This window comes from Spea bombifrons, chromosome 2 (genome assembly GCF_027358695.1).
Source record: "Spea bombifrons isolate aSpeBom1 chromosome 2, aSpeBom1.2.pri, whole genome shotgun sequence".
NCBI lineage: Eukaryota > Metazoa > Chordata > Amphibia > Anura > Pelobatidae > Spea > Spea bombifrons.
Window position 1 is genome coordinate 52,176,977 of NC_071088.1, and position 25,823 is coordinate 52,202,799.

Consider the following 25,823-nt stretch of genomic DNA (forward strand, 5'->3'; position numbering starts at 1 on the left):
TTCCCCCCACATTTTTTATACTAAATGAAAGTTTATATATATAATTATTTCAAAAGAAAGCCCTACTTGTGCTGAAAAAAAACAATATACAATGCGTGTGGTGCACTAAATAATTTACTGGGCAATCAGATGAATAAAGTCATAGCAAAAGCACAAAAACGGCTCTGGTCATTTAGTGTAAACCCGATCCTGAAGGGGTTAAAGGTAACAAACGATCCTATCTTTCAAAACTGGAAAATTCAAGGAAATAAAAAATCACAAACTAACAAAAACATTATAAAGCCACCAGTAATGTGTTTCTTATTAAACCACGGGAGTTTTGTGCTACTACTCTTCCATCTACGATCATATAAAGTAGGAGAGACGTTTCTTTTAAATCTCCGCAACTAATGCAAGACTGAAAACACCACCCTCGTTCTCACCAACTGTACATCTCATCAGGATAAGCGTGCGCAGTAGGAATAATCGGACGCAAGGCTTTAGTGACTTATCGCGAGACTTCCTGGTTTTCACTACCGGTTTTCTAAAAGAGAAGCGAGGTTTGGAGGAAACAGGATTTTTTTTCTGACCCTTCGGGGGGTCTTGCAGGGATGTCAGCTAATTCGCCTGTTGGGTTTTATCGTCAGGAACTAAACAAAACGCTATGGGAAGTTCCACAGAGGTACCAGAACTTGACACCTGTAGGATCTGGGGCCTACGGTTCTGTGTGGTAAGTCAAGGCTGTAAATTGAGTTAGTTACCGTAGGGAAAATTAGTTAAATAGCGTCTCACAGTATTTTAATAATTGGTGGGTGCTCTTATCCACCACACTTTGGTGAATAGGTCTTCCTTTATACAGAGAAACAAGGATGGAACCCTGTTATTTTGTGTTCCCCTGTTTATTGTAATTTACTTTTTTAGTTTAGTTTTTTCTTTCAGTCTGCGTGTTAAAGTTTTTTATGCTACACTTTGTGTCCCGTTTTGCGTGGCCTTTGGTGCATTTTAATTTTCTCCTCTCCTGCTTATACTGTACGATGCTCACCTGTAGAATTGTAGTGTGTGTGTCAATTAAACATGTTTGTGAGTTAAACTATGTTGTAAATATTGGGAATTTTACAGCCATAGTTGGCTATACCTCACAACGTTTATGATGGTTATGGATGAACATTTTATTTTTAGAGGATGTGATTAGCTATTTTGCTAGGGTTGGAGCTTTAACAATACTTTTAATGTAACTGTTGAACTGTAGGTATCTATGTAAAATATATCTTGGAAAAAGTACACTTTTTATGATTGTGGCTTTAGGGCTGTAAAACACTGATGCACTCATTGGGGACAAAAGTGGCACGAATTGCTTGGTCCAGGTTTGTGAAGAGAGGAGTTATACCTGCCAACTCAAACTCTTTCTCTCTGTAAGCATTACGTCCCTTATGGCGTCTCAGAGGGATTATGTTGTGGCAGAGACTGGCTTGGCTTGTGCAGGGCTTAGAGGGACATCTGATGGCATGCACCAGCTGCCTCCTCAACCTCTGCATTTTGTCTGTTCTTGGCTAACATTCTTAAGTATACTGCTTGCTACTGTAGAAGGAGACAGAAAAGGAAAAACTGAGGCATTTGTCTAGTATAGGGTTATATTCTTACCTTTTCATATTATAAAGTAAGTAGCCCCTTGTAATGAGCCACATACCCATTCTAAAATGCTGATTTTTTTGCCTGGGCTACTACCACTGGAATTCTATTCTAGGTATCTGAAATTGTTGCCAGAATTGCAAGAATCTCACAATTACGGCTCCAATCCTGCCCAAAGTGTAAAGGCGAATGTATGGGGCTTGGGGATAGGCCGCTGATGTGACAATAGGTCATCCAACATCAGTAATGTGGCTTCTAGCTCTGAATAGAAATACTCAGGTAAGCTCATTGTGTGTGTTGCTGAAAGTGAAGTATGGCAAACGTGATTTAACCATTTAAATGACAACCACAAATGGGATAATTGATTGTTAAACTGGACCCCAGGAGCCAACCACTTATCTTATCCAAAAAAAGGCAGATGTTTAAAATGCATTTTTGCCCCTGTGTATAACAGTGAAGAACTGATACCTAATTGGCTGATGCAGGACTAATTGATAAAACTAATACATTAATTTAAAATAAATAAAGCTCCCAGGTCGAATGGTATAAATTCTTGGGTAACATAGGCAAGAAGTTGCCACATAATTGCTTCTGATCTGCGATATGTATGTATATGAAGGTTGGAGTGAGTGTGTTGTTTCCAGTCTATGGATGTATTCAACTAGTTCTTATTTCTAATGGTTTATGAATAAAACTTTGTGGTGTAGAAACCTAAATATTAGCCTATTTGGGCAACACACACCTCACACGTCTTGATATAAGTCTGATGATACGACTCTGAACCAAATATTTCCTCATGTGTGGTTAATGAAAAAAAAATGCATCAACAAAAATAAAGCTTATAAGTTTTCTTCACAAGTTGGGTTCAAAGATAGTCTTATGAATTATGAGTGAATAGAGCAAGTGGTGTTTATGTTGTGTCTGAAGAACTATTGATTAATAGGACTGTAATTAACCCTTTAATTACCCAGGGCTATTCTATGCTATAGGACCAGAACATTTCTTTGTGTGTTTTCAGTGAAACCACGTGAAATATTTTTTTTGTGACAAGTAGGGCTTTTTAAAACCATATGCAAGACATTTTTTTTTGTAATTAAAAAGTACACCACTCACAACTGTAAATAATTTAATTTATCTTTTCATGTGACAACACTGAAGAAATTACACTCTGCTACAATGTGCTACAATTAAGTACCATCAACGCATATATACGCCTTTAACACCCCACTAAGGCTATTTCGTAGCAACTGCCATAGGCAGCGTCAGAGACGCCCTTGATTGTGTGGTAGAAACTGCATATCGCCACTTTGACGTGATTGAAGAAGCAAAAAGCTGAAGACTGGAGAAACATAAGGTTTGCTCCCTATGGCAACTGGGACATGATCTCTGGTAAACCAGGAGTGCTCAAAGGCTTGGGAGGTGCTCCATTTTGTTGTTGCTGGCCTACCCTGACTTTGTAGCTGCAGTATAAAATAATCAACTGTAACGTTATGACTATTTGCCTAATATTGTGTAGGTCCCCTTTTGCTGCCAAAACCGCCCTGACCTGTCAAGGCATGGACTCCGCTAGACCTCTGAAGGTGTGTTGTGGTATCTGACAACAACAGGTTAGCAGCAGATCTTTTAACCCCTTCAGGACCGGGATTTTTAAGCTAGGGTGTCGCTAAAGGACCAGAGCCGTTTTTGTGTTTTTGCCATGTCTTTCTTCAACTGTAATTTTTCTCTTATCAAGTGGTGCACCCACACAAATCATATATTGTTTTTTTCAGCACAAGTAGGGCTTTCATTTGAAACCATATTAAGCTGGGTAGTACATTGTTTTATTTGAAATAAACTGGAAAAAGTGGGGAAAAAATGAAAAAAACGCAGTTTTACAGTTTTGTATACATACAAATTGTACACACATTGAACCAATGGGAAAAAATTATCCCAAATATATTCATTAAGTTGTCCTGATTTGGAAACCACCCAACATGGCCAGGATTTTTATCTGTTTTGACCAGTATAGGGCAAATATTGCAAGGCATGCATTACGTTTTTGAAATGTAATTTTTTTCAAATTTGGCATGGTAGTCTAATAACTGCAATAGTTGTCACAGATACTGATTATCCCCCCAAAATTATATGTTTATGAACAGTAGATAAGTCAAGGTGTACAACTAGGGTCATTTTGACACTTTTCAAACAGGGATTTTATGGCCAATTGCTGCCAAATTTTGAGGTATTTTTATATTTTTTTGGTTTTTTTTGCATATGTTGCAATGTTGCTTTAGATTTTATATTATATTTTGTATAGAATATGTGCAACTGCAGAAAAAAACCAAATTGTGTTCACCAACATCCCCCGGTTCCAACAAGGCCTCACATGCATGGTTCATGCAATTTTTGAGGAAGCTATGAGGGCAAAACCGGAACATGCGCATTTTCATTTTCACATTTGGAATTTTCAGAAATTGGTTTCCTGGGCCCATATCCCATTTGGGACATTTTGGAAGCCCCCAATGTAAATTACCCCATAAAAGTATATATTTATGAACAGTAGACAAGTCAAGGTGTTCAACTAAGGTAGTTTTGACAGTTTTCAGCTAGCCATTTCTTCACTGATGTCTGCCAAACTTCACAGGGAAATTATTTTATTGCGTTTTTAACGCATACATTTCAATGTTGCACTGAATTTCTTGCACACCATAAGCGCAACAGTGGAAGAAAGCACCCCATTTTGTTCACCAAGATCCCCTGATTCCAACAAGGCCTCACATGCATGGTTCATGCATTATTTGAGGAAGCTATGAGGGCAAAACTGGAACATGTGCATTTAAATTTTTTTAAATATTTTTTTTTATCAGATTGCTTGTAAGTGACAGGTTTAGGCCGCTGACATCAATCAGGGAGATCGATCAATAATCAGCCACTTAAAATGTCACCGACAAGTGATCAGGTAATAATTATGATTATTTCATTTATTAATAATTTGTGTTTTTCATAATTACCCTAGATGACCCCTCTCTCTTTGTAGAGCAGGGTCATCCGTGGGCTGCCATAATGATCCGATCACTCCTATTGGCCAGGAGCGATCTGATCAGCCCAGCATTTGACCTGGAAGCACCCTGGACTTTCAGGTCAGTGCTGTTATTTTTTTTATTATTATTATTATTTTATTAATTTTTTTTAAATTAATTAATTTTTTTATTTTTTATTATTATTATTTTTTACATTTTTTTTTAACTCTTTCAATGCTGATGCTCCATTGAAGCACAGCATTGACTGGTATTTAGTCCCCACAAGCTTGTGGGGACTAATATTAACCCTTGCAATGCTGCGATGGGGGTCATACACAATCGCAGCATTGAAGGGGTTAATTGAGGAAGAGGGGGGTAGGGGTTAACTGAGGAAGGGTGAAGGTGGGGGGGGCTTGTCTCCACACTCATGTGGAGACCAAAGAACCCTGTCTCCCTGTCCCTGAAGCTGCCTCTGGCAGCTGGGACACAATCTCCAATAGACTGAAGATTGTAGGGAAGGAGTCTCTCTGATCAGTCCTACAGGACTGATCAGAGGACTTCTGGGGGCTCGTTTTTGCTGTTGCTGGTCTGCCTGGGTTTCCAGGCAGACCACCAGCAGCAGAGCCCCCTACAAAACGGGAATTAACCCCTTCAATGCTGCGATCGCGGCATTGAAGGGGTTAACGCTGCACTGACGCTCTCATGGAGCGATCAGGCAGCTGGGGGGTGTTGTGTCAGGTCCCCACACTTGTGTGGGGACCCATTCAACACCCCCCCCCTTCCCTGAAGCTGCCTGTGGCAGCTGAAACCGCGATTGCAGATCTTTCTGCAATCGCTGTTTCTGCCTACAAAATCACTCCGTGGGAGTGATCGTAGGCTTGGGGGCGGGTTTAGAGAGGCTGTGCTGTCTGCCCAGGACTCCTGGGCAGACAGTAGCAGCAGCGCCTCCACGATCGCCGCGATCGTGGTGATGTGGGGGCGTTTTTTGGAGGAGACGTACCTGGTACGTCCCGGTCTACCGGTGACCAGTAACCAGGAAGTACCAGGTACGTCCCGGTGCTGAAGGGGTTAAGTCTTGTAGGTTGCGAGGTGTGGCCTCCATGAATGCATCCAGGTGCTGTGTGTTCTCCATGTAAGCGACACACATGTACCCGGAAATCCACATGATGTAAAAGGAAATGTGATTCATCAGACCAGGCCTTCTTTCATTGCTCCGTGGTCCAGTTCTTATGCTCATGTGCCCTTTGTAGGTGCTTTCCGCAGTGGACAGTGGTCCGCATGGGCACCCTTACTTATCTGTGGCTAAGCGGCCCTATTCGCAACAACCTGTGACTCACCATGTTTCCTTCCTTGGGACAGGCTGTTTTGGATTCCAATAGCAGTGAAATGAACACAAGTGAGTGGAAGTTTACAGCACGCACATTGATTTTCTATAGAAGAGACAAACAGATATCTAAAATTCATGGCATTATGTCGATTATGTCTTTAACCCCTTAATGACAAAGCCCGTACATGTACGGGCTCAAAATGCATTGTTTTCAATGGGTCTAGGGACCGCCCATTGTCCTTAAGGGGTTAATTTATTTATTTTTTATTTTTTTTAACCCCAGAAACATAGTTTATTGCAGAGGATGGGTACTTGCACGTTGCAACTAAAAGTCTTATTAAAGGTTCTGCAGCCACAAGAAGAGCTTGATTTAGTTATTTAATTGTAGGTACCTGAATGAAATATATAGGACAAGTGTGTGTATTTAGAAAGTGTATTGGAACACTGAAGAATCTAGTCTAGATTTGCTCCAAGACTGACTTTTTGTGTGATTGATTGGAGCCAACTGAAGCTAGTTAAGTATCTATTTTAAGGCAATATCTAGGGCAGCTTATTAATGCTGCCTCATACCATGTCATCAATAGTAAAGAAAAAAATTGCTTATTACGTCAAAATGTTAAAATGTCTGCGCTGCTCGTGTTTAGCTATAATTTTCTGTGCTGAACCCACACAAGATTATATATATATATATATATATATATATATTTTTTTCTTCAGGACAAGAAGGGCTTTCTTTAGATGTCATTACTTTGATTGTATCACACCATTGACTATAAAATACAGTGAAACATTGAGACAACAAAGGACTTTTTCACTTGAAAAATCTTTTACGCTTCTATAAAAGCTAATGAAAAAAACTGCTAAATAGATTTGTCCTGAGTTCAGAAATACCCAATGTTTTAATGTTTATTTTTTTTTCTGCAAGTTATTGGGCAATAAGCACAAGTAGCGTTTTGCTATTTAAAAACCACTTTGAAATATTGTACTATTTCAGATATCTTTGAAGCCATTCAAACCATGTATAGACTAGGGCTGCAACTAACGATTATTTTAATAATCGATTAGTTGGCCGATTATTTTGTCGATTAATCGGATAAAAAAATACATTATTTTAAATTGAAGAAAAATTGCAATAAAAAACGTACAATTTACACTTTCATCTCTTTATTGTAATGGCCTCTCTCTATTCGCCTTCTTATTTTACTGACATAATAATAAAAGCTACAAGAACCCAAACACGGTGTTTCTCAAACTAGGTTTTAATACGAAGTTATTAGTAAATATTAATTCATATGTTAACTATTTTTCATATTTAATAAAAACTGAGAAAAAAGCCTTGTTTGAAGTTTTTTTATTTACCAAACTGCCCTCAGTTATGCACATCTGACCCCCAGCTTGCCACTCTGCCCCCATATATGCCTTATACCTCTAATATGCCAGATTCCACTGTGCCCCATGATATGCCACTGTGCCCCTTGATATGCCTTATACTCCTTATATGCCAGTGATATGCAACTGAGCCCCCTGATATACCTTTTACCCCCAGATTTGTTTTATGCCCCCCTGATATGCCTAATATCGATATGTCTTATACCCCCTATATGCCACTGTGCCCCCTGATATGCCTTATACTCCTTATATGCCAGTGATATGCCACTGAGCCCCCTGATATACCTTTTACCCCCAGATATGTTTATGCCCCCCTGATATGCCTAATATCCATATGCCTTATACCCCCTATATGCCCTAAAAATTCATAATACCCCCCATACACCACTCTGGCTCCTCCCCCTCCCATACACCACTCTGGCTCCTCCCCCTCCCATACTCCACTCTGGCTCCTCCCATACTCTACTCTGCCTCCTCCCCCTCCCATACATCACGTTGGCTCCTCCCCCTCCCATACATCACTTTGCCTCCTCCCCCCCTCCCATACTCCATGCTGCCTCCTGTGAACCTCCGTTTCTGACAAGACACCAGTGAGCCGGGTAGAGAGGCAGAGTGGCGTATGAGAGGGGGAGGAGCCAGAGTGGTGTATTGGAGGGTGGCTCCCATACACCCCTCTGACTCCTCCCCCCTCCCATACACCGCTCTGCCTCTCTACCCGGCTCCGTTACGGAAGGCACTTTCACTGCAGCTTCATAGAAGCCACAGTGTAAGTGAAGGGCAGTAACGGAGTCTGTCTGTGCGATGTAGATCCTCACCGGCTGTCAGAGAGGATGATTCTCTGTCAGCCGGTGGGGGTCTGCATCGCACAGACAGACTCTGTTACTCGCCTTCACTTACACTGAGGCTTCTATGAAGCTGCAGGGAAAGTGCCTGTCAGTAACGGTGCCGGGTAGAGAGGCAGAGTGATGTATGGGAGGGGGAGGAGGCAGATGGGAGGGGGAGAGAGACGGAAGTGAGAGACCGGCCGACAGTGAGGGGAATCCAGATCCCCTGCAGCGTAGCGGGGGATCTGGATTCCGGTGTTATAATCCGATCTCTGTTTGAGGTCGGATTATATAAGGAGAGGAGTTTTTCAGAGCATTTGCTCTGAAAAAAAACGCTTTTTATAATCGATAAAAATCGATCCGATTAATCGATAATGAAAATCGTTGACAACGATTTTCATTATCGATTATCGATTTTATCGATTAGTTGTTTCAGCCCTAGTATAGACAGCCCAGGATATTTTAAATGCTGGTATTGTAACTCTTTCCATGCACTAATTCTACCACCAGACTTTGTCAAACTTTGTGGTAGTCATTTTTTTTTTTTCTTCCCCACACACGTTTTACTTCAGGTATGAATTTACAGCTCCTGCTATATGTCACTGTCACATAACATCCCAATATGTAGTAACATCTCCTTAGCGCAGTGATACCCCACATGCATGGGTTTGCCTGGTCGTTTGGGGACAAAAGGGCCACATTTGGGGCATGTACATTTTTTAGTTTTGAACTTTGACATTTGTTGATCCGCTGCCCTTGCCCTATTTAGTACACCCCAGGGTATTTCAAATGCTGTTTTTTTTTGTGTGTGTATTTTTCCCCACGTTGTACTATAGGTTAGAATTCACAGCTCCTGGTATATGTAATTGTCACACAACACCCCAAGATGTGTTTAGCAACATCTCCTGAGTACAGTGATACCCCACATGTGTGGGACGTGTGCATTTTTCAAATTGAAGATTTGACATGTGGTTATGCTTGCCCCTGTTAATTGGGACATTATTGAACTTGGCCAATGCAATTTACCCCACCAAGTCATATTTTTTTAAAAGTAGACCCCCAATGGGCATTTAACGTGCCAATATTTTACATCTTTCCATGCGAGAATTGTTTTAAGATAAAGCGCTAATTTTAGGACTCTCAGAAATCTCATAGTGCTGCCGCAACCACAAGAGATTCTAGGTAGGCACATGCAAATAAGGTCAACAATGATCACCTTCTGCCTCTATATCCACTTTATATGAGATTTCTGAGGGAAAAAAATAAGCCTTCTGTAGATGAGTGTTTAATAATGCTTCTACTACCCAGTGGCATCAGCAGGGGGGCAGAGGGGGTCACGCCCCCCTACATCATGCTGTGCCTCCCCCATCTGCCCTCCAATTGAAACGGCTTTTTTTTTTTGCACAGCCGGAGGATAGAAAGAGGCACCGAGCGGCTGCTCAGGAATAAGTTTTCACCTTGGTTGCGTTGCCGGTTTTTCACGCTAAGTGCCGGAATATGACGTCATATTCCGGCGCTCAGCAGTGAAGCAGCGCGCACCGCGGCAGAGCAGGGAGACAGAGGCCTTATGCTCCCACTGCAGGACTTCTACAAGATAAGTGGGCGTGACTAAAGAAGTTAGTGCAAAGAGAGATCTGCAGTGCAGGTAAGGGGGTGAAGGAGAGTGTATGAATGAGTATATGGATGTGTGTGTGTGATACCATGGTTGTATAAGTGGGGGGAGGAACCTGGGTATGCCTGGGCATGATAGGAGTGGTTTCAGCATGTACTATATATATATTTGTTATTGATTTTCTTTTATCCAATTTCTACCACAAAGTAACACACCAAAATTGGACAAAAAAATTAAATATATATTGGCAACAGGGTTTTATATTTATATTATATATATGGGCAGCAGGGGCAAATGTTTATAAATATTTACAGCATGATGTAATATATCGGCAGCAGGGTATAATATTTGTATATATCGGCAATGCCGGCTTCTGCTGTCGGGAGGGGGCGGTCTTGGCTGATCTCCCGTGCAGCTGCAGGGATGTGTCCCTGATGCTGTAAGAAGGGCTGGACGTACCGGTACGTCCATAGGGGATTGAAGGGGTTAAAATAGTGTAATAAGCAAACAAGATGTTAAAAACAAACAGCAGAATAAAAAAAACTTTGATCAAAATGCATTTCTTGTTTTTATTTCCTAACCTGTCCTCCCAGTTATGCACATTTGAGCCCAGGCTTGCCACACTGCCTCCCAGATATGCCATAGTGCCCTCATGGATTCAGACTCAGTCGCAAGACACTGACAATACTTTTATAAATAAATACAGGATTAATCTTCACTGCCCCCAGGATTTAGATTCCCCTTAGTTTGCCCCCTTTTACCTCTAACTGCACCTTAAGTTAACCTTATTAAATTAACCCCAAAAGACCTCATCAACCATAACTGCCCCTAAATTAATCTGGATCCTAACCCTGCTGCTTGTCTGCAGAAGGGCTAAATTTTCCTTCAGGCTGCCTCAGGTGCAAGGTAGCCCCATGCACTGAAACCAGTGGAGTAGCATTGTGAGTAGGCTCGCGCACCGCTACTGAAAAGATGTTCATTATTGTTATTATATCTGTTAAGGAACACCTATTAACCCATTAAGGACAACAGGCAGTCCCTAAACCCATTGAAAACAATGCATTTTGAGCCTGTGCATGCATATGTATCCCTAAAATATATTGTATTTATGTTGGCTGCCTTTAACCCCTTCAATCCCCTATACACGTACCGGGACGTCCAAAAAACGCCCATTAAGAAACCCCTATGGACGTACCAGTACGTCTAGCCCTTCATGCAGCGTCAGGGACACATTCCTGCCGCTGCACGGGAGATCAGGCTGTCGTTTGACAGCCTGGACTCCCCCCTGGCAGCAGAAGCCAGCATCGCTGGCTTTCTGCTGCCCAATCTCCTGTAACAGCTTCCGGCGCGAAGCTGGAAAACTGTTACAGATAGAAATGCGCAATCGGGTTTTCCCTTCCAGGTGACGTCACCTGGAGGATCGGGTATCCCTGCAGGGTCTGTCTAGACCCTGCTGGGCTACCCGATCACTCCGATGAGGGAGCTGTCACAGTTTCCGGCACGAATGCCGGTAAACTATTACAGATCTATGATTTCCTCCGGTGTGTCATTAGCCTTGGGGGAAATGCCCCACATCCCCCCCACTTGGGGGACTGCCCCCAGTGCCACACACCCGGCAGTAACGTCACATGATCGCTGTGATGACCAATCACAGCGATCGTGTGACTGTTACTGCAGATGCTCTTCCTCTCTCCTCCATTATTGCGATCAGAGATAGAGAGAGATCGATCATCGTGCAGAGCTGCAGTGTTTAGTGCAAAAACAAAATCATATATAAACCCCCAAATTCCTGTCTTACCCTAAATCAACCCACCCTTTCCTCCCCACGATCCTCAAAAAAAAAAAAAAACTTTAAAAAAAAATACAAAAAAAAGTTTAGTTTGGTGGGTGGTTAGAGGGAATTGGGGATAGTGTAGGGTTTTAGAAATTGGGTGGGTAGGTAGGTGTAGTGTACAATGGCGCAACATGTCTTCAGAGCCGAGGAGGCTTATGACTTCCTCACTCAGTCTGATGTGTATTATCTAGCTGTGCGTCAGATTAGGGCTGCAACAACTAATCGATAATGAAATTCGTTGCCAACGAATTTCATTATCGATTAGTTGAATCGATTATTATTGATTACAAAATGCTCTGAAAAATACCCCTCATTATATAATCCGTTTGAGTGACTCACAGCAGCAGCTCCTACTTACCAGTCCCTCCCTGTAATCACTGTGACAACTGGCCCCGCCCCTTTCCTTCTCCCAGAAGGCCAGAACCACATGGATGTGACACTCATCTAACTGTAAGTATAAAATTAATATTTGGGCTACTGAAAGTTAGGGGAGGTGGGGGTTAATTTAGGGGCAGTTATGGTTAATGGGGTGTTTAGGGATAATTTAGGGGCAGTTATGGTTAATGGGGTGTTTAGGGGCAGCTATGGTTAATGGGGTGTTTAGGGGTAGTTATGGTTAATAGGGTGTTTAAGGTTAATTTAGGGGCAGCTATGGTTAATGGGGTGTTTAGGGGTAGTTATGGTTAATAGGGTGTTTAAGGTTAATTTAGGGGCAGCTATGGTTAATGGGGTGTTTAGGGTTAATTTAGGAGCAGCCGTGGTTAATGGGGTGTTTGGGGTTAATTTGAGGCAGTTGTGGTTAATGGTGTGTTTAGGATTAATTTAGGGGCTGTTGTGGTTGACAGGGTCTTTAGGGTTAATTTAGGGGATGCTGTGGTTAATGGGGTGTTTAGGGTTAATTTAGGGTAGCTGTTTTGATGGGGTATTTAGAGTTAATTTAGGGGTAGTTATGGTTAATGGGGTGTTTAGGGTTAATTTAATGATGAGGACTGAGGGTTAATTTGATTGATTGATTTAATAAAGTTAACTTAAGGTGCAGTTAGAGATAAAGGGGGGCAGACTAAAGGGAATCTAAATCCTGGGGGCAGTGAAGATTATTTATAAAAGTATGGTGTCAGTGTGCTGTGAACGGGTCTGTGACTCTATGAGGGGACTATGAGATATCGGGCATATCTGGTGAGGACAGAGTGACATATCTGGGGGTATAAGGCATATACATTATATAAGGCATATGTGGGGAGGGCAGTGTGGCATGTCTGGGGAGGACGGAGTGGTGTATCAGGATGTATAAGGCATATCTGGGGCCACAGTGGCATATCTGGGGGTAGAGTGGAGTGGCATATGTGGGGAGGGCAACGTGGCATGTCTGGGAGGCAGTGTGGCATGTCTGGGGAGGATGGAGTGGTGTATCGGGGGTATAAGGCGTATCAGGCACAGTGGCATTATGTGGGGGTGGATTGGTATATGTTGGAGGCAGCGTGGAGTGGCATATGTGGGAGGCAGCGTGGAGTGGCATATGTGGGAGGCAGCAAGGAGTGGCATATGTGGGAGGCAGCGTGGCGTGGTATATGTGGGAGGCAGCGTGGAGTGGTATATGTGGGAGGCAGCGTGGAGTGGCATATGTGGGAGGCAGCGTGGAGTGGCATATGTGGGAGGCAGCGTGGAGTGGCATATGTGGGAGGCAGCGTGGAGTGGCATATGTGGGAGGCAGCGTGGAGTGGCATATGTGGGAGGCAGCGTGGAGTGGCATATGTGGGGGTACAGTGGAGTGGCATATGTGGGGGTACAGTGGAGTGGCATATGTGGGGGTACAGTGGAGTGGCATATGTGGGGGTACAGTGGAGTGGCATATGTGGGGGTACAGTGGAGTGGCATATGTGGGAGGCAGCATGGCATGTCTGGGAGGCCGCGTGGCAAGCCTGGGCTCAAATGTGCATAAATTGGGGGGGCTGGTTGGGAAATAAAGACAAGAAATGCATTTTATCAAAGTTTTTTTTTCTGCTGTTTGTATTTAACATCATTTGTTTATTAAATTATTTTAAATAAATGAAAAAATTACATTCATTTTTTTATCCGATTAATCGACAAAATAATCGGCCAACTAATCGATTATGAAAATAATCGTTAGTTGTAGCCCTACGTCAGATAATGAAAAGTCAGAGGAAGAAGATGATGGCCAGGGTCCATCTGCTAAAGCAAGGCGTGGAGAGCCTGACTCTAAATATAATTGGGTACCCCCAAATATGATAGACCCAGTAATCCCTGCTTTTACTGGGACTCCTGGCATCAGATTGACATTGATGCTAGTGAGCCAAAGTCATTTTTCCTAGCAGCTCATACAAACATCTATGCAGCCCAGTGTCAGGCAGCTGACCGAGGAGACAGAAGCCAGACCTGGTACCCCACTGACCCCCATGAAATTAGAAAATTTTGGGCCCTGACCCTTATGATGGGCATTGTGAAAAAGCCCACTATGCGATCATATCGGAGCACAGATCCCATAATATCCACCCCTGCTTTTCCCCAAATAATGCCCCGGAACAGGTACTTTGAGCTCCTAAAATGTTTACATTTTAGTGACAATTCCCAATGCACCCCCAATTTGACCGTTTATATAAATTGAGGCCCATTATTATTTTTCAAGTAAATTCCCTGAATTTTATACCCCCGATAAAAATGTGGTTATAGACGAGTCCTATTCCTATAGACTGGTCCTATTCAAGCGTAGACTGAACTTCAAACAGTATATCCCGTCCAAGCGCTCGAGGTACGGTGTAAAGTTATATAAACTTTGCGAGAGTGGAGCGGGATATACTGTTTCCTTCAGAATCTACGAAGGGAAGGACAGTCACCTTGATCCCCCTGACTGCCCACAATCTGTGGGAAGATAGTGTGGGACCTGCTGTCCCCCTATTTGAATAAGGGCTACCACCTCTGGGTGGATAACTTTTATACCGGCCCAGATTTGTTTCATTTTTTTATTTTTACAGCAGACCCCAGCATGTGGCACTGTTAGGCCAACCCGCAAGGGTTATCCTAAAACCCTTACATACCCAAAGCAGAGGCGCGGCACTACCAGTGCTCTGCGCAGTCAGGAGCTGTTGGTCCTCAGGTACACTGACAGGAAGGATGTGTATATCCTCTTCACTATACACAAAGAGAAGGTGGTACCTGTCAGTGTACGTGGGGAAGGTGATGCTCAGGGGCTCAAGCCTCAGTGCATCACCGATTACAACAAGAACATGGGGGGTGTAGATCTTTCTGACCAGTGTCTGCAACCGTACCCGGTGCTGCGTAAGACCAAGACCTGGTACAAAAAGGTGGTGTGTACCTCACCCAGGTTGCCATGTACAACACATGTGTTGTACAAGAAATGTGCCACTGGGAAGATCTACACCTTCCTAGAGTTCGAGCTCAAAATCCTGAGGGATATTCTCTTTGAGCAGCCAATCCCTAACGTGGAGGATGAGAATATCCTGCGTTTTACCGGCAGGCATTTTCCTTCTACAATCTCCACCACTGGTGCCAAACAGAAGCCTCAGAAAAGATGCAGAGTCTGTTACAAAAAGGGTATTAGGAAGGACTCCAGGTACCACTGCCCTTCCTGTCCCTCTTTGCCAGGACTCTGCATCGATGAGTGCTTCATGATCTACCACACCAAGGTAGATTATTAAATTTCCGTTATACTTTTTTTTTTTGTGTTAGGGTGAGCCACGGGGGTATTTTCAATTGGCACAATTCCATACGGTTTTGCCATAAATAACCATATGCATAAAAAACCTATGCGCGTGGGGTATTTCCGTAATCAGTGATCCAGTATGCCGGCACGTTACAACTTGTAATGTCCAGAAAACCACAAAAAAAAAAAAAAAAAACTAGGCATGTGGGGTATTTCCGTAATCAGGAGAGGCGGCTGAACACTTTAGGCTGGATTTCTCTGCCATAACGTATACCATGTGCAAAATATCCTTAACAACGCAGATGTGTTGGCGAAAAAAGGGCATGAAATTATTGCTACGGCTGACTTTGGCAGTGATTGATGGCCAAATGGCTGCAAGGAAAATGTCCAAATGCTCTTGGTGAAATACTCTGGTAGACTGCTTTCCAAAAAGGTATACTTTTTATGGGAACATGTTCTCCTGGGGGACTGCTAAGCTGCTTCATAGATAGCATTGGCTTAGCACACACCGTGATCCAGTATGCCGGCGCGTTACAACTTATGCCCTGTAATGTCCAGAAAACCACAAAAAACTAGGCATGTGGGGTATTTCCGTAATCAGGAGAGGCGGCTGAACACTGTAGGCTGGATTTCTCTGCTGTAACACATACCCTGTGCCAAAAAATCCTCCGCAACACAGAAGTGTTAGTGAAAAAAGTGCAGGAAATTAGAGCAACGGCTGACTTTGGCAGTGATTGGCGGTCACATGGTTGCATGAAAATTGTCCAAATGCTCTGATTAGATACTCTGGGTTGTCTGCTTTACAGAAATATATACTTTTATGGGGGTATTTATAATTAGGGGGGTGCTAAACAGCCCCAAATGAAACATAGGTGTACTAAAGCAAAATGTGAAAATTTCACGTTTGGAATCATTAACGAGCATGGTCCCGTTTGTGCCCTGTAATGTCCAGAAAACCACACAAAAAAACTAGGCATGTGGGGTATTTCCGTAATCAGGAGAGGCGGCTGAACAGTTTAGGATATATTTCTCTGCCGTAACACATACCCCGTACAAAAAATCCTAAAAATACTACAAAATACTAAGACGCGTTGTTGAAAAAAGTGCAGGAACTAATTTCTGTGGCCACCTTTGACCGTGATTGGTGGCCAAATACCTGCATGTTGAATGCCCAAATACCCTTGATAGGATAGCCTGGATTGTCTGCTTTACAGAAATATATACCTTTTTGTGAGTGTTTTTTGTTTTATTTGTTTAAAATTAGAGTTGCAGTCCCATCATACCTAATGTAAAAATTTTACGGCTTTGTATAAATTAATGTACACCTTATAGTATGTTGGCTTTATGTGCTGGAAAAGTATGAAAATTCTAGATAAATTAGGTATTTCTGAAATCGGGACAACTGAATTGATAAATTTGGATGGAATTTTCTGTCACTTTACCTAATTTTGTGAGGATTCAGAGGGAAAATTTTAAAAGAAATTAGGATTTTTTTTTTCTTATTTTTTGCTAGTTTTTACTAAATTTCGAATTCTAAATTTTCAGCTAATCCTCCAACTATGGTATCCAAAGAAAGCTCTATCTTTCCTTGAAAAAACAATATATAGTTTACATGGGTACACTATTCACAGAAAAAGTGAATAATTGCTGAACCGACATAGCACAAAAATGGCAAAATTGCTCTGGGCTTTGAGGTACCAAAAACCCCTGGGATTGAAGGGGTTAATGGGTTCTAAAAATATCAACAGCAGTAAGTACCCAACAGAGCAATCAGATGGGCCCACCCAAGAATTTGCATGCTTCTGGTTTTGATGCTAAATGCCACAGATGATGATGATACTTAATTTCATCAGAACTTTTTTTTTTTTTTTTGTCATACATTTCAGGTTACACACTTATGTTTTTCTTTAACAGCTCGGCATTTGATGCTAATACTGGACTTCGTGTGGCAGTGAAAAAGCTCTCAAGGCCTTTCCAGTCCATCATCCATGCCAAGCGCACATATAGAGAGCTGCGTCTGCTTAAGCACATGAAACATGAGAACGTGAGTAACTTTCTTTGGTGCACATATAAAAAATACTCCGATTTTAACAGGTGCGTTGATGAGGTGAAGGCTTTATTAACCCTTAATGACTAATGATATGCCACACACGTCATGGCATTAAATAAGCTTAGAAAGCGACCTAAGAATGTTTTTTTTTTTCTCTTAACCCCTTAACCCCTTCGTTCCCCTATAGATGTACCGGGACGTCCAAAAAACGCCCACAAAGAAACCCCTATGGACGTCCCGGTACGTCCAGCCCTTCGTGCAGCGTCAGGGACACATCCCTGCCGCTGCACGGGAGACCAGGCTGTCATTTGACAGCCTGGACTCCCCACTGACAGCAGAAGCCAGCTTTGCCGGCTTTCTGCTGTCCGATCGCCTGTTACAGCTTCCGGCATGAAAGCCGGTAAGCTGTTACCGGTAAACTGCGCGATCGGGCATTCCCTTCCGGGTTGCGTCACTGCTGACGTAACCCGGAAGGTCATCGGAGGGCAGGATATCCCCTGCGGGGATCCAACTATGGTATCAAACGAAAGCTCTATCTCTCCTTGAAAAAACAATATATAGTTTACATGCGTACACTATTCACAGGAACAGAGAATAATCGCTAAACCGACATACCCCAAAAATGGCAAAATTGCTCTGGGCTTTGAGGTACCAAAAACCCCTGGGATTGAAGGGGTTAAGGACCAGACTGTTTATTTTTTGTACACTTTGGGACCTTTTGCAATGATCGTGTTTAGCTGTAATTTTCTCCTCACCCGTGTAATATGCCGACAAAAGTTATGTTATTTTCAGAACAAGGGCTTTCTTGTCCATTTCCATTTTCTTGATCAAATCATCTTATTTCCTATTTAACCCCTTAATGACAATTGCCGGTCCTGGCACGGCACGGAAAAGCATGTGCTTTACGACAATTGACGTGCCAGTACCGGCACGTCTTTAAACGGGTGCAGAAAGCGATCTACTATCGCTTTCTGCACCCAAAAAGCGTTGCTGAATGCCTCGACCTCGAGGCATTCAGCAACGCCGCGATCGGCACGAAGGGGCCATCTCTGGCCCCTCCACGGGGCGTCAACATCCGCCATACTTTGTATGGCGGCGGACGCCCGTTTTAAAAGCGTTTAGGAGGCGATCGACGATCGCCTCCTAAACTTAAATGGTGTCGCTGGAATGCCTCGATCAGGAGGCATCCAGCGACACCAAACACTAACCTTTTGATGGGCTGTGACCGCTCCGGAGAGCGGTCACAGCCGCAGCTGCCGGCAATCTTCGCCATCAAGGAAGATGGCCGCCGTCCTGTAACAGGAACCACACATTTTAAAAGTTCGCTAGATGGTCCAGACCATCTAGAGAACTTTGGCTCCACTTGCAGGTTGAATACAGGTACTGCATTCACCATGCAAGTCAATGGAGCCCAGCTTTCTAATCACAGTGTGATTAGTAAAAATAAATTAAAAAATAAAATAAAATTAATAATAATCAGGGGAACCTCCAAGTTGAAAAAAAATGTTAAATTTTTTTTAAAAAAAAATAATAATAAAAAAAAATATATATATATAAAAAATATATTTTTGTGAGCAAGTCCTAAAATTAGCATATTAGCTTAAAACAATTCTCGCATGGAAAGAGTTAAAATACTGGCATATTAAATGCCCGTGGGGTGTCTACTTTTAAAAAATGTATGATTTGATGGGGTAAATTGAATGGGCCAGGTTCAACAACGTCCCAATTAACACCGGGGGAAGGATGGCCACACATCTAATTTCCAATTAGAAAAATGCACACGTACCAAATGTGGCCTTTTAGTTCCCCCAAAAAATGACACACCCATGCATGTGGGGTATCACTGCACTCAGGAGATGTTGCTGAACACATTATGGGGTGTCGTGTGACAGCGGCATATACCAGGAGCTGTAATTTCATACATAAAGTAGGTGTGTGTGGGAAAAATACACACACAAAAATATTACTGCAAACTTTGAAAAAATGCTGGTGGTAAAATGTGTGCATGCAAAGAGTTAAAATACCAGCATTTAAAATACCCTGTGGTGTCTAGTTTTGAAAAATATATGGTTTTGTTGGGCATACTGAAATGGCCCGGCTCAAAGATGTACCAAATAGGGCATGGGCAGTGGATCCCAAATGCCAAAGTTCAACATTGAAAAAAGCGCATGCCCCAAATGTGGCCCTTTTGCCCCAAAACAGCCAGGCAAAATCATTCATGTGAGGTATCGCTGTACTCAGGAGATGTTGCTGAACACATATTGGGGTGTTTTGTGATAGTGACATATACGAGAACATTTTAATTCATACCTGAATTAAAATGTGTGTGGAAAACCAAATGCAAACAAATGACTACCACAAAGTTTGACAAAGACTGGTGGTAGATATGGTGCATGGAAAGAGTTAAAATACTAGCATTTGAAATACCCTGGGCTGTCTAGTTTTCAAAAATATATGGGTTTATTGGGCACACTGAAATGGCCCGGCTCAAAGATGTACCAAATAGGGCATGGGCAGTGGATCCCCAAATGCCAAAGTTCAACATTGAAAAATGCGCATGCCCCAAATGTGGCCCTTTTGCCCCCAAACAGCCAGGCAAAATCATTCATGTGGGGTATCGCTGCGCTCAGGAGATGTTGCTGAACACATATTGGGGTGTTTTGTGATAGTGACATAAACGAGAACATTTTAATTCATACCTGAAGTAAAATGTGTATGACAAAACAAATGCAAAAAAATGACTACCATAAAGTTTGACAAAGACTGGTGGTAGATATGGTGCATGGAAAGAGTTAAAATACTAGCATTTGGAATACCCTGGGCTGTCTAGTTTTCAAAAATATATGACTTGATGGGGTAAATTGCATTGGCCGGGTTCAAAGATACCCGAAATGGCACAAGGGGGGGAAGAATTACCAGATTTGGAAAAAATGGCTTTGAAATAGCAAAACGCTACCTGTACTTATTGCCCCATAATGGGTAGAAAAAAGCAAAAAAACATAAAAACATTGGGTATTTCTAAACTCAGGACAAATAGTAGAATCTATTTAGCAGGTTTTTTCATTACCTTTTATAGATGAGTAAAAGATTTTTCAACTAAAAGTTAGAAACAGTCATTTTTTTCAAAATTTTTCACCATATTTTATAATTTTTTTAATAGTAAATAATATGATACAATCAAAACAATGTCATCTAAAGAAAGCCCTTCTTGTCCTGAAAAAACAATATCTAATGTGTGTGGGTTCAGTAAACGGGAAAGAAGAAAATTACAGCTAAACACAAGCAGCGCAGAAATGTTAAAAAGGCCATTGTCACAAAGGGTACAAAAAGTAAAATCAGCCTTTGTCTCGAAGGGGTTAAAAATAATAAAATATGCTTTTATTTGAAAAACCTTTTACTCATCCAAAAAAGCTAATTAAAAACCAGTCCTAAATGGAGTATAGAAATATCCCTTTTTTTTTTTTTTTGTTTTGCTTTTTTTTCTGCAAGTTATAGAGCAATAATTAGTGTTTTGATATTTTAAAACCATTTTTTCCAGATCTGGTCATTCTGCCTCATGTGCTATTTTGGGTACCTTTTTAAAGCCAGCAAATAAAATTTTCCCATCAAACCATAGTTTGATGGGGAAAGACACCCTTTTATTTTAACCCTTTCCATGCACTAATTCTACCACCCTTTTGTCAAACTTTGTGGTAGTAATTTATTTTGCACACATTTTTACAATCAGTCATTGTCACAGTTTACGGTAGTATTTTTTTGTGTGTATCTTTCCCACACACGTTGTACTTTAGGTATGGATTTATAGCTCCTGGCACATGTCACAGCCAAACAACACTCCAATATGTGATACCACCCATGGGTTTGTCTGGTGTTTTGGGTCTAAAAGGCCACATATGAGAAGTGCACTTTTTTTTTTTCCATTTTGGTCAGTCTGTGTCTATGCCCTATCAAACCATTCATTTTTTTTTAAATTAGACACCCCTTGTGTATTTGAAATATTTTTATTTTAACTCTTTCCATGTGAAGATTTTTGGGACTAAAGAGCTCTAATTTTAGCACTTGCTCATAATAATAAACTTTTTTTTTTATTCTTTTTGGATTTTTTTTTTTACACTTTGCTGGAACTGGATGGTTCCTCTGATGGTGACATCACTGCATATTTTTTAAATGTTACCACATTTTTTCCCTAGTTATTTTTTTTTTCCATTTTTTATATTTTTTAAAATATTTTACTAATCACATTGTGATTAGACAGCTGGGCTCCACTGACTTGCATGGCTGAATACCTCAAGAGGGTGTGGAGACTCTCTAGTAGACTTTCCCAACTTAATTTTTTTAAAGGACGTGCCGCCATCTTGTGAGTGGCAAAGTCTCTTGCAGTGGCAGTTGTGACGGCTTTCTAGTGGTCACGTTTTTAGGACATACAGGAACGTCTATAGGGGCCTAAAAAAGGTTAAACTACAAAAGAGGAAGCAAAACAAATGGTATGTATAATTTGGTAATGTAAAAAGACACGTGGGCTCATATTACGTTGCTGCGCTATAACATTATCAGAAAAATTAACTGTCCGCTTAAAATAAGAAGGCCGTAAAGAGCTCTTCTAGCCTACAACACAATCAATGTGACGTCTTTGAGGCCATTGCACTTAGCACGAAATGGGACTAGAGAATAGAAACGTCCGCACCTGCTTCACTCAAGTCATTTAACCCATGTAGCTAAAGATGTGGTAGAAACAGGTTGATATGGTTTTCTTGTAGCAATAAAAGCTCTGAATATTCTTGCTTCCTGAAAATTATAATTCTATCCCTCTTCTGTAAATTATAAAGCTGGGATGAGGGATGCCTTTTCCCAGTTTATAAGAAAATCCAGATTCTGAAGGAGTGGGATGGTCCAATTTAGATTTAATTGGAGTGTTGAGATGTCCTGAGACAGTATAAGCATATCGTCGAGGTAGATGATAAGCCTTACCAGCCTTACCCCACTGGCTTCAACACCTTGGTAAAACACCACAGGGATGACACTGAACAGCAGGCAAGTGAATTGCCACTTCCGTCTGTTCCAACTGAACTGCACAAAGTCTTGATGCTCCTACACATCCTGGAGATCCTGTTTGACCATCCAATCCCCAAAATATAGTAAATCCTGTAGGCACTGAACGCCTTCCATTTTGAAATGATATCTTACAAAGTGATTTAGAGGCCGGAGATTGATCACTGGCCCCCCAAAAAAACTCCTCCCTTCTTTGGAACCAAAAATAAGTTGCTGAGGAAAACTGGGATAGAAAAACTGGGGATCAAAGTAATTGCTCATTTTTACAAAGCCAGGCATGGTGGAACATCACATGAGAGAGACTCCTCCTTCCTAGATAGGCAGGACTAAAGCATAAAGCAAAAGGTACAAATAACCCCCTACCCTAACAGTTCCTTAGTGCTTTTTTGCCTACCTCAGGTAGGAGGGCTCTGTCTATATCATTCCTTTTTTATTTTACATAGGCCCTAGGTGGGGTTCTAAACTGAGCTAGACCTCTTGGTGGTTGAGGTTGCTTACAGACCATGTTAAGCCATTAGTTGGGCTGGTCTTAACTTATTGTGCTGTCTGGCTCTTGTTAGAGCATTTGTGCTCCCTTCCCACCACCTCCTCTGCTGCCTCGGAGTCCCTGCAACCTCCCAGATATTAGAAATTCACAAAGGGGGTAGTGGTTGCGCTTCAACAATATAAAATAGAAAAACGAAAAGCAGCACAATGGTGTACTATGTTTGTACTCCAGGTATATATGACAAAAGATAAAAATTTGGTACTCACTGTTTTTTGGAGCTATCCTAGCAACAATGGTGTGGTACTCAGGTGTTGGTTAAAATCATTAGGGCTGCAACTAACGATTATTTTAATAATCGATTAGTTGGCCGATTATTTTTTCGATTAATCGATTAATCGGATAAAAAAAATGAATGTAAATTTTTCATTTATTTAAAATAATTTAATAAACAAATGATGTTAAATACAAACAGCAGAATAAAAAAACTTTGATAATACATTTCCTGTCTTTATTTCCCAACCAGCCCCCAATATATGCACATTTGAGCCCAGGCTTGCCACGCTGCCTCCCAGACATGCCATGCTGCCCCCCACATATGCCACGCTGCCTACCACAGCACTCCACGCTGCCTCCCACATATACCACATCACGCTGCCTCCCACATCTGCCACTCCACGCTGCCTCCCACATCTGCCACGCCACTCTACCCCCCACATGCCACTGTGCCTGATACGCCTTATACCCCCTGAAACACCACTCCATCCTCCCCAGACATGCCACCCTGCCCTCCCCACATATGCCACGCCACGCTGCCTCCCACATCTGCCACTCCACGCTGCCTCCCACATCTGCCACTCCACGCTGCCTCCCACATCTGCCACTCCACGCTGCCTCCCACATCTGCCACTCCACGCTGCCTCCCACATATACCACTCCACGCTGCCTCCCACATATACCACTCCACGCTGCCTCCCACATATACCACTCCACGCTGCCTCCCACATCTGCCACTCCACGCTGCCTCCCACATATACCACTCCACGCTGCCTCCCACATATACCACTCCACGCTGCCTCCCACATATACCACTCCATGCTGCCTCCCACATATACCACACCACGCTGCCTCCCACATCTGCCACTCCACGCTGCCTCCCACATATGCCACGCCATGCTGCCTCCCACATCTGCCACGCCACGCTGCCTCCCACATCTGCCACGCCACTCTACCCCCCACATGCCACTGTGCCTGATACGCCTTATACCCCCTGAAACACCACTCCATCCTCCCCAGACATGCCACCCTGCCTCCCAGACATGCCACTTCTCTACCCCCAGATATGCCACTCTACCCCCAGATATGCCTTATACACCCTGATACACCACTCCGTCCTCCCCAGACATGCCACACTGCCCTCCCCACATATGCCTTATATACTGTATATGCCTTATACCCCCAGATATGTCACTTCACTGCCCCCAGTATTTAGATTCCCCTAAATTAACCCTAAACTCCCCATTAACCATAACTGCCCCTAAATTAACCCTTAACACCCCCTTAACCACAGCATCCCCTAAATTAACCCTAAAGACCCCATCAACCACAGCATCCCCTAAATTAACCCTAAACACACCATTAACCACAACTGCATCAAATTAACCCCAAACACCCCATTAACCACAGCTGCTCCTAAATTAACCCTAAACACCCTATTAACATAACTGCCCCTAAATTAACCCTAAACACCCCACTAACCATAACTGCCCCTAAATTAACCCCCACCTCCCCTAACTTTCAGTAGCCCAAATATATATATATATATATATATATTACATACATATATACACACACATATATATACACACACATATATATATATATATATATATATATATATATATATATATATATATATATATATATATATATATATATACACACATACACATTATATATATATATATATACACATATACTTACAGTTAGATGAGTGTCACAGCCATGTGGTTCTGGCCTGGAGAAGGAAGGGGCGGGGCCAGTTGTCACAGTGATTACAGGGAGGGGGAGTAAGTAGGAGCTGCTGCTGTGAGACGGTGAGTCAGACTAAACGGATTATATAATGAGGGGGATTTTTCAGAGCGTTTGCTCTGAAAAAACCCTCATTTTATAATCGATAATAATCGATTCAACTAATCGATAATGAAATTCGTTGCCAACGAATTTCATTATCGATTATTATCGATTTTATCGATTAGTTGTTGCAGCCCTAAAAATCATGGTTAAGAATTTGAAGGTTGCTCTTTCCTACAGGCGTAGGAGGTATGATCCCAACCAAGGATACTGGAACAGCAGGTGTCCTTGATAGATATATATATATATATATATATAGACCAACAGCGTGCACTTCCGCCCATAGTGCGCGCCACCAGAAAAACAATTGTGTCCCTCACACATGAAAGCTATTGCTGATTCCCTTACTCAGAAAGAGGATTTCCTTTCAGAGCACCTTCCAGCAGCCCAAATGTACACAGCCTTCTATGTTCCAGGGGCCAGGTACAGCTGTAAGAGCCTCTTCCTTATCGCCTAATGCAGCTTTTCAGATTCCGATCAGTAATTCACTGGGGCTAGATTTGATTCCTTTGAGGAGGAAGGTGAAATTTTAGAACAGGCATACTTGTTTCCTGCAGAGAAAATTGACATGCTTTTTGCTGCTGTAAAGTCTGGTGTTGCATCAGGAGACAGGCACATAGCAAACCAGGACCCTTTCTTCAAGGGTTTTTCTTCTTCTACCCCATCCATTCCGGTCCGTGAAGCACCCTGATAGGAAATTGGGATTGTCCCGGAGAACAAGAAGAATATTTTTCTTTTTTTATCTGATGCATTAAAGAATTGGGAAAGCCCAAAAGTGGATGTGGCAGTTTCCAAAGTATTGAAAAGCACAGCTCTGCCTTTGGGGGATGCTTCC

General features: G+C 42.2%; 1 protein-coding gene across 2 annotated transcripts in view; it reads left to right on the forward strand.

Annotated features, from left to right (window-relative positions):
* Positions 1-498: 498 nt before the first annotated feature.
* The window catches only part of LOC128472406 (mitogen-activated protein kinase 14), a 132,448-nt gene continuing 107,123 nt past the window's right edge, over positions 499-25,823 (forward strand). The window contains exons 1-2 of one of the 2 annotated variants that reach the window (XM_053454242.1): positions 499-709; positions 17,187-17,316. In XM_053454242.1, the coding sequence (XP_053310217.1) occupies positions 591-709; positions 17,187-17,316 (249 nt within the window). In that variant the 5' untranslated portion in view covers positions 499-590. The remainder of the gene's footprint in view (positions 710-17,186; positions 17,317-25,823) is intronic. The other variant, XM_053454241.1, reaches the window with a different exon arrangement.